General features: G+C 43.0%; 1 protein-coding gene across 1 annotated transcript; it reads right to left on the bottom strand.

Annotated features, from left to right (window-relative positions):
* Positions 1-1046: 1046 nt before the first annotated feature.
* FUCA2 (alpha-L-fucosidase 2) lies at positions 1047-11227 on the bottom strand. Its single transcript, XM_002195928.7, has 7 exons — positions 10898-11227; positions 8264-8451; positions 6244-6583; positions 5423-5633; positions 3863-4053; positions 2609-2717; positions 1047-1290 (listed from the first exon to the last, which is right to left on the bottom strand). Exons 1-7 carry the CDS (start codon positions 11104-11106, stop codon positions 1150-1152), a joined length of 1389 nt encoding a protein of 462 aa, XP_002195964.4. The 5' UTR covers positions 11107-11227; the 3' UTR covers positions 1047-1149.
* Between the last annotated feature and the right edge of the window lie 325 nt (positions 11228-11552).

The following is an 11552-nucleotide window of genomic DNA, read 5'->3' as shown; positions in this document are numbered from 1 at the left end:
TTTGTGTATGTATTAACATTACTAGGGAAGAGAATAACTTGACCTGGCCAATCAACTCAAAAACCTGACAAGAGTTGAAAGAATAAATTTAACTTATACAGTACTCATTTTGCACTCACAAACATACTCAGGGAAAATAAACCTTCAGTCTCTACACTGAAACAGAAATAATTCATGTTTTTTGGTATCCCTCATCTCTTCCTCTTTGCAAGTTTCACCTTGTGTGTCTATCCCTACAAACAGTGACACATGATGAGTTTGTAAATTTTTCAAGTTGGAGGCAGTCTACTCTCTGCTTAAAATGTCTCTTTGCCAAAGCTGAAGATCCCTAGCAACTCCTGATCATTTATCTTTTTCAAGAGTTAGTCACTGAAGTATATATTTTATTCAATAGTCCACAGAAGGCACCCTGGTAACTGTACATAAACAAAGGCTGTAAACAAGAGGCAAATTTTACCCATCTAAAATTATACAAAATATAAAAACCCAACCCTCTCCTAGTTTACCTGTGTCCCAATAATGGATGGAGTTAGTCAAGAATTGGAACATGTAAAATTAATTACTTCCATGATGAGAAATTAGGATGTACATATGCATTGCCTGTATGCATTTATGATTAATTCTTAACTTTTACAGGCCTGTTCTTGCAGACATTACCCTATCCAGCTGAAATTGCCAGCTACCACTAGTTAAACACACCTGGAAAAAGTATATTCTTTTCACTAAAACTGTCAGTTTTTACTGTGCAGTTTTGTGGAAGGTAAATTTCTTGCATTAAAGAGAGTGTACAACTGACTTACGTGCCTCTGAACACCAGCTTGAGCTTTATTCTTTCTTTTGTCTCTGAAAGTCTAGTGGCTGTTCCCCCCCCACCTCATTCTTCACATAACTTGGCCAGAAACTGACTAAACCAAGTGTAGAGGTCAAGGTAGCTTCTCAGTAATTCACACAAGTTCAGATAAACAAACTGTGTGCAGAGGATCAATTATCTAGTGCTAGACCTCGTGAGGTTTGTTCCATTCTATCCTTTAATAACAGCCCACCACTCATAGAAAAGTGAATTTATTGGTTTTCTCAGTCAAACAAGTTTAAAACCAGTGATAAGAAAGAGCAAAAAACATCAGCACTCCCTGCTAGCCAGAGTATGGCTCAGTATACGTCAGTCAGTTGTAAGGTCCAGCCCCACTGACATGGCATTTGCTGAGGAGTCAATTGAGGTAGAGCAATAACCATTCCCTTTTCTCCCAGGGCAACCCATTTCAGCAGTTCCCCATATCCAGCCAGCGTCACCTAAAATAGAAACACACACTACAGTTAGAACAGCACCTTTTTGAAGTACATATAAGTGCAATATTGACAAAATAATTATTGATCCATAGCTACCTCACTCACCAAGTGTCCTAAAAATGCCACTTACTAGCCAAATGAGTGATAATTATGAAAGGTAATGGGGAAACATTTGCAAGTAGATATGCAAGTAAAAAAGCTACTCATGTTGTGTCTTGAGAAGGACTTGGGGCTGTAGAAAGTGAATATACACCTTTGGGAAGCATTTGAAGTAGGATTTAGGTCTAAGCAGAGATCTAGCAGCCACAGTACAGAGCTTTGCATCCCGTTTCCAAACTGCCTGCTTCCCACAATGAAACTTGTAGTCTTGAATGAGCATGACTGTTTCTTACAGAGGGCAGCCAGGTATCTCAGAGAAAGCTGATCTGAAGAACTAAAAACCACAAATAGGTTGATGTTGTCACTTACACCAGCTGGTGACCTGTTGGAGTGGCTGCAGACCAGTCTCTGCTGCTGAGAAACAATACTTTCTAGTGCACATGTAGTCAAGCTATCTGCCCAGAATCCCTGAGGCATCTCCATCACTTCTGAAATGACTCTTTCTCCCATATCATGGAGCTGTCTTGGCACCAGTCAGACTACTTTCATGTGGAACTAGACCAGAAAGGGCAGTCCAGAAACACTCCTAAATGCATTTCAGCAGCTAATGGACATGCATGAGAGCAGAGCTAAGCCAAAGTGAATCCCCCCTTAAACGCACAGAGTCGATACCAACTTCTGCTTCCATTGGGTTACTTGCTACTTGCCAGTGTAGGTGTGGCATCACTATCCTCAACTTCTGACCTACTTGGTCTAACATGCACATCTAGGGTAACACTGATTGCTCTTCAGCCTCCCTAGGCAACAAAAACCACTGTGTTACATCCCTTTCCTGCAAGGCTTTGACTTCAAACAACTGCACCACTACAGCAACTCCGGTATCACCAAAGTCATGATGACAGCTACTTCTAAAGAAAAGTCATGCTGAGTTAGGATTCTACACAGGAAACAGGAGGATGGTGCAGTTTTTTGTGATTCTTAGTTTGCAAGCTAAAACATATCCCAGCAACATCTTAGTCTAACTTTGCTGGATAAGAAACATGCCACTGAGAGGACTATGACAAGGAGGTCCCAGAAAGAAAACAAACATTTTGCTGGGTCACTTCCAAAGTCCTAACAGCTATGCATTCCCAAAGATGCCAGAAACTTAAATAAACAAGATGGAACATGACACATCCTAGACGGAGGGGAGGGGGGGTGTTTGCGTGCACCCTTATTTTACCTGTGTTTCTCCAAGCTTAGCCCGTGGCTCACCAAGTTCCAGAATCCCAGAGACTGGCCAGTTAAGGAATATAGCACTGACTTTCCCTTCTTTAGGGCTGAACGTGTACCTGGTTGGAAATGGGAACCAAAAAGGCATGTCAGCTTTTCCTTGTAAATCTTTAGAAGTGATACATAAGAGTGCTTTCAAGACTGGAAAAATGGATTAGAAAATTCAGGATTAATTACATTTTCACACACATAACCACCTGGTCAGATGAATTATGCCCTTTAATAATGTGCTGTTCCTTGGAAATTTGTTTCAACAAACTAGAGGTAATGAAAACTGTTAAAGAACTAAATTCAGAGGTAAACATTTGTTGTAACTTTAGCACACCGTATCAACTCAGCCATATAGTAAGGAGATACTTGCAGGATGGAGAATCATTAGCAGATAACTGTAGGTTATATTCAGAAAAACATGGTAGCTCCCATCTATACACTAACATGCAGACTAAAAGAATTTAAAAATAGTATGAGTGACAGAGTTTCCACCTTGCATAGCTAGTTTTTAAAAATTATGTTTTCATCACTATGCCATTGGAAATCTTGTGGCATACCCCTGAAACATTCCTCCCTCCTTCCGATTTAGTTACAATTTTTTATTGCTCTTGAAAGGGATTTTACTAAACAGTCAACAGTTCAGCATCTCCAGGCCAGATGGCCAAATCTTACTAGGAATGGGAGTAAAAACACCCACTGAGACAAGAGGGTCAAGACCAAAACCCTGATTGATCATGAAGGTGCTACAAGTAACAAGGGCAGAGGGGAGGGCAGAGACTGACTGTATTTAGCAACCAATTAATTGCTGTTATCTTCCCATTTTCTTTCTAAACATCATGTGACACTGAGAATTCCTTTGTTCAGATAAACACTTCATAGCAATCTTGTATTTCCAGATTTTTTTTTAATTTCTGTTGCCCACTAGAAGCAAACAGAATTACCTAACAGATTAGCCTACACCAAGAAGCAAAAGATGACCAAAGAAATGTTTGCAGCTTTCCTTTCACCCTCAGCATCATCCCAAAACTAGTCTCTACCTACAGCTTTATACACATTTTAGATGCAGTTACTTACACTAACAAAGGCATTAATTCCTTCACCACAGACAAACTAAGATGGTGATTTCTGTAGCATCAAGTCATTAGGGATTTCAAAGCTTCACATAACATTGGTGCTGCTTTCCAGAGCCTGCATTTTGGGTCAGTAGACTTACCAGACTCCAGGTGTGACTGTGTCGTTCTGTGCTCTCCATGGTTTCGTTCCATAGATGGCTTCTCCATTGACCTTCAGCCAAGAGCCCACCTGCCTCAGGCGCTCCTCAAACACAACAGCGATGCGACCATCGTGGGTGGGCCCAATGTTCATCAGGAGATTTCCTCCACAAGACACTGTTTCTGCAAGTTGCTGAAGTGTTTTTAAACACACAGAGCATACGGTTATGAGTAATGAAATCACATATCTGAAGTACTTTCTAAAGTCTGCTATACTCCTTCAGAATGATGAGCCAAATGAGTTATGCTGCTGCTGCATGCTAAGACTTTGAGGTTCATCCCTAAAGTTAATACAAAATTCAATCTCCTATAAAACAAAGCTCTGCTGTCAATCTTTATATCCAAAGACAGCCCCAAATACCTTCTTGCATCAGTATGTCTGGCTGAATCTACATTAGAATCAGACACTGCAACTCTTTTATCATTTCAACTTTTGCAAGAATGTACTGAGGGTTTTACCAATAGGACAGATGATTTCTCTGCACCAGAGTAGAATAAGGAAAATATTTGCTACTTCACCTTTATTGAATCTTAGAAAAGCAACTTCCTCCTTCCTCCTGTTTGATGTTTTTCCTATTTTACAGAAACATCTGTAAAACACAAGGAAGCCTCCTACAAAGCCAATAAAATGTATGTTCACATCCACACTGCCCTCCAGAGATCACAGACTGAGATGCATAAGTGTGAGAAACAGACAGCTGCAGACATGCTGCTGGATTAATTCAAACCGTCTGCCTCTGAAAAGAGGTTACTTCAATTTCAAATTGTCTTTTGTGAGGATAGTACTAGAAATAGCAACAATATTAAGCAACAGTAACTATCTTTCCCTCGCTAGCTGAATTTTACAATTAAGTACATTATTCTGAAAGACTGATCAGTCTTCCTTTCATTCAGGTTTCCTAAGCTTCAAATCTTTTTTAATACCTCAGGCTAGTAAGGGAATCAATGTTCTAACAACACCAGCTGTCTGCTTCTGGTAGTGTTTACCTGTATGTCTGTAGGGAAAGGTTCTCACTACAAAGTAAAACTACTGCTGAGTCATAAACTGTGTTTGTCTGTAAAGGGGAAAAGATGTAGCCTTGCAGCAGGAGTTCCTAAACAGGAGCTAAGAAACTGCAACTGTTTGCTTCTCATCATCTTGCATATGCAGTTACTAGAGAAACTTAGTCGAAAAGGTAATTATGAAATGGGCCAGATCAGTCCTTGGCCAGTTACTCACAGGGAAAACGGCTTCTAAGAAACTGACCGAATTTTTACTAGAAATTCATTCCATAGAAACTACTAAGAGAAAGATTAAGCATTACATGGATTTTCCATTCTGTCAGCATTAAGGCTTGAAATTAACATAATTATTTATTATTTCATGGATTCACTATTGAATTAAAATAATTCAATAGTATTCTATTAATAAAAAGAGATACATAATCAAACAGTTAAACAGCACAATATAACAGTCAGGAGAGAGAGTGGGGAGTGGCAGCAGCTCCCGTGGCCCACAGTACCTTCACCAAGTCCTCGATGGGGAGGTAGTCCCGGAGCCGCGCGTCCCTGCGGTAGCCCCAGGAGCTGCGGTCGATGGTCATGCAGTTCTCCCACTTGTGGGGCAGGAGGTGCCCGGGGTTGTAGCGGTCACTGCACGTGTAGAAGCCGCCATGGGCACAGATACTGCCAGCTCCCCAGCGGTCATTGGTCACTACTGTGTCCCGGACCGGGCTGGGAACAGAGGAGTTTTATTACTTCTATTCTATAAAACGCGGTCACAGCCAGAGTAATCCCTTCCCACACACATCCCTCCCAGGAACTAACATTTTGGATGACTTCTGTACTATTAATTTATTACAATAAGATTAAGTGCAATGTCAGGAATTCTATTCTCATGCTTTGCTAATAAAAGGTCCAGACCAGAATTTCTTAGGGAAATAAGCTCCAGACTTTTACAGGAGCTCTGCCAGACGTCACTCTGCACTTCATATCCACTGCCAGATGTTCAGTCTGCGATGACAACAATGTATCCATATTCTCAAATTGTCCTGCTATCCCGTGTTTCTGTGCAACAGCAAATACTTAGGGAAGACTATGATTAAGCAGAATAGCCAATATCATCTTAAATTATTAATTTGCAAATGTGTTTAAAAAGTATAAAACAGTCTTTTTCTAAAGCCATCTTTGATAGTTCTAGGAAAGATCTGGATTCTGTATTTCAGGAGAATTAATAAGTCCCCTTAAGTAGAAGTAGCAAGTTCCACAAAACAAACAGAAAATGAAACAAACTAGACACAGAGCAGAATTTCAGATAAGAAGCTAAACCAGCATCATTATGTACCTGTCATTATACAGCCAAGCCAAGAAACCAGTGCTGTTCCAGTAAGTATCTGGAGCATTTCCATCCCCATCAGACCAAATTATTTCTGGCTGGTACTTGGTCACAATTTCATAGAGTTCTGGTAATGATTTGCTGGTTGGAAACTTGCTTGTGTTAAAGGCATTGGTGGCATCCTCAAGGAAGAGAGGATTGAACCATTCAAACAGGGAATGGTACAACCCAAAATGCAAGTCAGTCCTGTTTCTAACAGATGTTGCTAGTTCAGCAACAAGATCTCGCTTTGGTCCCACATCAACAGCATTCCAGTTCCAAGAATATTTGGACCCCCACAAAGTAAAGCCTAAAAAGAGAAAAATCAAAGGATAAGAAAGAAAAGAAGAGAGGATATTACAGTTCTTCTTTCTGGAAAGTGGTTGGAAGTGTCACAGAAAATAAAATAATAAAAATTATATATGTAATAATATTGTTGTCATGGTATAAAGTGTGCCTATAACTTGTTTCTGCAGAATGGTAGTAGTTTTAATATCAAAAATGTATTTTTTATACGTACACATATACATTTATATTTTCCAGTTCTGTACTGCTTAGGATAATTATTCCTTCTCTTTAATTATTCACTCTATTTATATGTGCCAATTAAATTAACTAGATGACTTTCAAGGCCCCTTCCAACACAAGGCATTCTCTAAGTTTACCACTCTGAAACTAACTAAAAATACAGCAGCTTTTGAGGCATCTACATCAAATGTGAACTGTAAATACACAATCAGCAAGTGGAAGACAGAATTGTTTCTCAGCTGCAGAAAGCCCAAGCTATAATTTGCATTCAAAGACTGTTCTCCTCTTTTCTGTTTCCATCTTATGCAAATGTTCACTTTTTGTTTGCCTTGATATTTATAACAGCTCAATCAGCTACTCTGTATATGTATAAGGAGAGGGCAAAAACTCCTGAAACAGCTGTTAAAACATCAAGATTAAATATCAGGAGAGATTTGACCTTTCAGACATCCATCAGTCCAGCACAACCACTTACAAATATTCTGCACTGCAGACTCACTCGGACCACTGCCAGAGGAGCTCCACTCTCACCTTCTAATCCCTTTATACTCACTGTCTAATAAACCTTGTGCTATTTCTGTGAACTGGATACATGCAATTGTACGGACTAAACAACCAAAAAAATCATGCAGAAGGCTATTGGACAGACTAAATGAATCCTGGTTCTTTTGAAGTCACTGGGAATTTCACCACAAGTGAAATTCACGATCAAGAATTATGTTTGTCATCAGAGCTGAGATCAAAATTGAACATCACAAGTTGCCAGCCTTGAACCGACATCTCACAAAGACCAACAACATTCATTAGATGTACTGTAGAATATCTTAATATTTTATACTTTCTTTGCTACTGTATTTCCTTCCAGAAGCTTTCTTTTTCTTTACTTTTCTCTGCAAAGTACCTTACACTTACAGTGCTAAAAAAATTGTGCCTGTAAAACTACAGATCTGGCTCAAGGTTTTGGCCTCTGTGCACTACATCAGGAAGAGCTATACCTTTCTAAATCTTAAGCTGACTTCTGGAACATGTTCCTAAATTCATTGGAGAAAGCAAAGGAGTTTGTTAACTACCCACTCACAGCAGTTCTCCAAATGTTAAACAGTGCAGAATTCACTTTTATGGTTCCTTCAGCAATAAATTGCACAGAAATAAAAAATAAACTATGGCCATTTGCAGGAAGCTCAGCTGCCATCACCACTTTAGGCTGTCTTACCTATGGCAAGAGAACAGTGGCACAATCTATTGCTCCTCCTATGCAAACTCCATGGCCACAGCTTTTGTATAAGAGTCAGGAAAACACCTGCACATTTCTTGGGTGGTTTTTGTTTCCTTTTGGCCATGGTGGGGCAGGTAAGCTTGCCTGGTTTCCTCTAGGTCTCTTAGAAGCTACACAAGTCACATGCTTTTTTCATCTTTTGACAGAAATGCAGCAATTACTAATATTCACAAAGCTTCCTCTTACCCTCATGATGTTTTGAAGTTAAGACAACATATTTTGCACCTGAAGCCTTCAGAATATCTGCCCATTGGTTGGGATCAAAGAATTCTGCTGTAAACAGAGAACCAAAATCTTCATAGCTGAAGCCAGGTGGGTAATTTGTGTTCATAAATTTCACATAGGGCTCTCTCTTTTCCTTCTGCCAGTACCACCTACAAAACAGGGACAAAGTAAGTCTGCTGATGTATTTTTAGATAAAAGAGAATTTAAATTATCAGCTCCTATTTAACACATAGGAAGAGGCATTGGAGGTACATGACACTGGCAATAAGACAACATTTCTCCAGAAGAGTGTTGATTAGCAAAGATTTCCTTTTTTCTATCTTATTTGTCCCATGTTCTAGATATTTGCATTCCACTTTGGAAAGGTCTCAGAATTTCATCTGAAGCAATAAAAAAGCAGCTCTAATTTGAGAATGGAAAAATGACAGTCTTGGTCAATACCCAAATCTCAAAACTGTACTAGAGGCCACAGACAGTCTGTGTAAGCAGCTCAGGTGGCATGAGAAATGCATTCTTCCTGGACTTGCATGTCTTATATACTCAAGTCTCACACCTCAGCCATCAGGCATCTCTGCTCTGCCCCAAACATTGCAATCCCTGCCACCCACAAATATGGGTGGGGATTATCAGCTTTACCTCTCCGGCAGTCCCAAACCCTCTACACAACTGCAGCTGAGCGACCCAAGGGGCCCAGCCCCAGGGCCAGAGAGAGCTGTGACCGGGTCACTGCATACTCTGCACACCTGAGGCATGCAAGCAAAGGCACCCTGCTAGAAGAAGGCATGTCCTCCAACCAAAACCTGCCCCTGAAAGAACACCACACACTCACAAATGCACCTCTGTCACCTTTCTATGAATGAAACCAAGCAGTAAAAATCCTTTTGTCAGATTTAGACTTGTATGAAAATACATGGTAACTGAAGGAATAAAACAGGCCAGAATTTGAATGTTTGAAATTAATTTCTCTCTCCTGCCCTGAGCTGGACTCTGACCTCAGTTTTCTAAGACCATAGTGTGAATATTGTTGCAGCCTTCCCAAAAACACTTCAGCATAAACCAACACAATCTCTGGCAGCCAAAAGGGGAAAAAAAAAACTTAGAAGAAAGAGGCTGAGACAGTTTTCCTCACTGAAAGAGCCAGGGGCAGAGGAAATAACAACAATAAAGCAAAACAAACAAATTTTTAAAAATAAAAACAAACAAAAAACCCCTCTGATTTCAAAGTATGTAATTTCTTAAATTAAACAGTAACAACCTGACTTCTCAAAACCTTGCATAGTCACATGGTTTGCTAACACGAATACTTCCATGCTGACATGATTACATTCTAGAAACATTCTTACCAAGGCTGTGGCTCTCTGAGGGAAGGCACACAGGATGGGTGATAACGTTTATGACCTTCCATTTGAAGCTGCTAATACAGGACCTCATCTGACTGCACAAGCTGTCAGAAGGCCCCGAAGACCCACACCTGCCATGTGACAGGAGAACGCAGGAATATAAAAAGAAATTAGAGTTTTGGGGTCAAAAACCAAATGCTTGATCCTGAGTCTGTAACCACTATCAGAGTACAGCACTCTGAGCGAGGCTTGAACCCAAACCTAGTTCTGCCCCACCTCTCTAAAAGTAATTTATTAGTATATGCAGTCTGCATTAAAAACCTGCTGAAATGCTTGACCTTAATTCTGAAGAGAGAGGTGTCAGAAAACATTGGTTTGATTAGATACATGTTGGCTTGTTTTGCAAGTATTGTAATTAAGGTTCACCGTAGCTCTGCCACAAAGCTACCCTCATCTTCATATTCTAAATAATAATGTGTCTCACTTGAAGTCTCACAGGAAGTACTTGGTAGAGCATGGAAAGGTGACAGCAAAAACATGCTTACAGCCAAAGGGCCTGTACCAGTGAACACTACAGAACAAATATTTCATTAAGCCTGTAGCTGAAATTATCTGAAGGATCAGAGCTTTAGGTTCTCTTTAGTGCAAAGCACTCTTGAGTAATAGCAATAACGGTAAAGAAAGAGAAGAAAACCATCAGCAGTACAAAATGTGCACAAGAAAACAGCAAGGCTGCTTGCCAAGCAAGGGTAGCGATGGGCTCCTGTGCTCTCCACAGTGCTCCAGCGGGTGTACAAGGCTGCTCCAGAGGCTGGGAGATCCCAAACGCCTGTTCCCACAAGGGAGACCCCCTTCACCCATCCCTTCATGGTGGTCCTGGAGAGGTCTCTTTCGGCCACTCCACCAACCACCTCTCACCAGTACTGCTGTGCTGCCAGGCCCTTCTCTCAGCTCTACCAGCTCTCTGCTTAGTTTAGTCACTTCAGCCTCGGTATTCAGAGGTTTGGGGTTGGGCAGACAGGCGGTCAGACACACCAGAAGCTCCACCTCCTCTGCAAACTGCGCCATGGAGCCCGTGGCCTCGGGTGGAGGCAGAGCTGCTGCACACAGCTGAGCTCCGCGGTCAGCCTGCAGAGGGGCTCCAGCCCAAGCCGCGCAGTGCGGGGACACCGCACCCACACCATCCCGCCTGTCCCCACACTGCTCCCGGCAGAGCCTGGGGCGCGGGCACGGCCCGGCTCGGGCTGCCGCTCACCAGAACCACTCGCTGCCGAAGCTGGGCACCGAGAACAAGCCCCAGTGGATGAACACGCCGAACTTCGCCTCGTCAAACCAGGCGGGCAGCGGCCGGGCGTCCAGCGAGCCCCAGGTGGGCTCGTAGCGGGGCCGGGCCTGCGGCAGCCCGGGCAGCCCCAGCAGCAGCGGCAGCAGCCCCAGCGCGCCGAGCCCGCCCGGGCCCGACATGGCGGCGGCGGGGCCGGAGCTCGCAGCGCCGCTCGGCCGGGCCAGGCTGGGCTGGGCTGGGCCCGGGAAGGGAAGGGAAAAGAAGCGGGGCAAGGACAGGGCGGGCCCCGCGGCGCCCGGCCGGCACCGCTGCCCCTTCGCTCCTCCCCCGCCCCGCCCGCAGCCCGGGGGCTGTTCCCCACCGGAGCCGCTCTATCTGGTTGCTCGACCACAAGCTGCCCGCTGGATTTTAAGGCTTTTAAGAAATTGGAGTAACTGGCTGATGCCTCGGCCATCGTGCCGTGCTTTCCCCCGCCCCGGGCCCCGCCAGCTCCTGCCCCGGCCGCCCTGTCAGCCTCGCCCGAGAGCGGCCTGAGCGCGTCTGCTGCTCCACAACCGGACCGGGGCCGAGGTTAGATCCACAGCCGGACCGGGGCCGAGCTTGGATCCACAGCCGGACCCGCGTC

Source organism: Taeniopygia guttata, chromosome 3 (assembly GCF_048771995.1).
Source record: "Taeniopygia guttata chromosome 3, bTaeGut7.mat, whole genome shotgun sequence".
Classification (NCBI taxonomy): Eukaryota; Metazoa; Chordata; class Aves; order Passeriformes; family Estrildidae; genus Taeniopygia; species Taeniopygia guttata.
Note: the sequence above shows the minus strand (reverse complement) of the source record. Positions and strands in the feature narration are given on the sequence as shown.

What these genes read in the sequence shown, in the direction of transcription:
- FUCA2 (XM_002195928.7), bottom strand. Translation starts at nt 11,106, where the DNA reads ATGTCGGGCCCGGGCGGGCTCGGCGCGCTGGGGCTGCTGCCGCTGCTG. An exon ending in TTCGGCAGCGAGTGGTTCTG is followed by an intron (nt 8,452 to 10,897) that starts GTGAGCGGCAGC and finishes CCTGTTTTGTAG; the next exon opens with GTGGTACTGGCAGAAGGAAA. An exon ending in GCTTGGCTGTATAATGACAG is followed by an intron (nt 5,634 to 6,243) that starts GTACATAATGAT and finishes CTCTGTTCCCAG; the next exon opens with CCCGGTCCGGGACACAGTAG.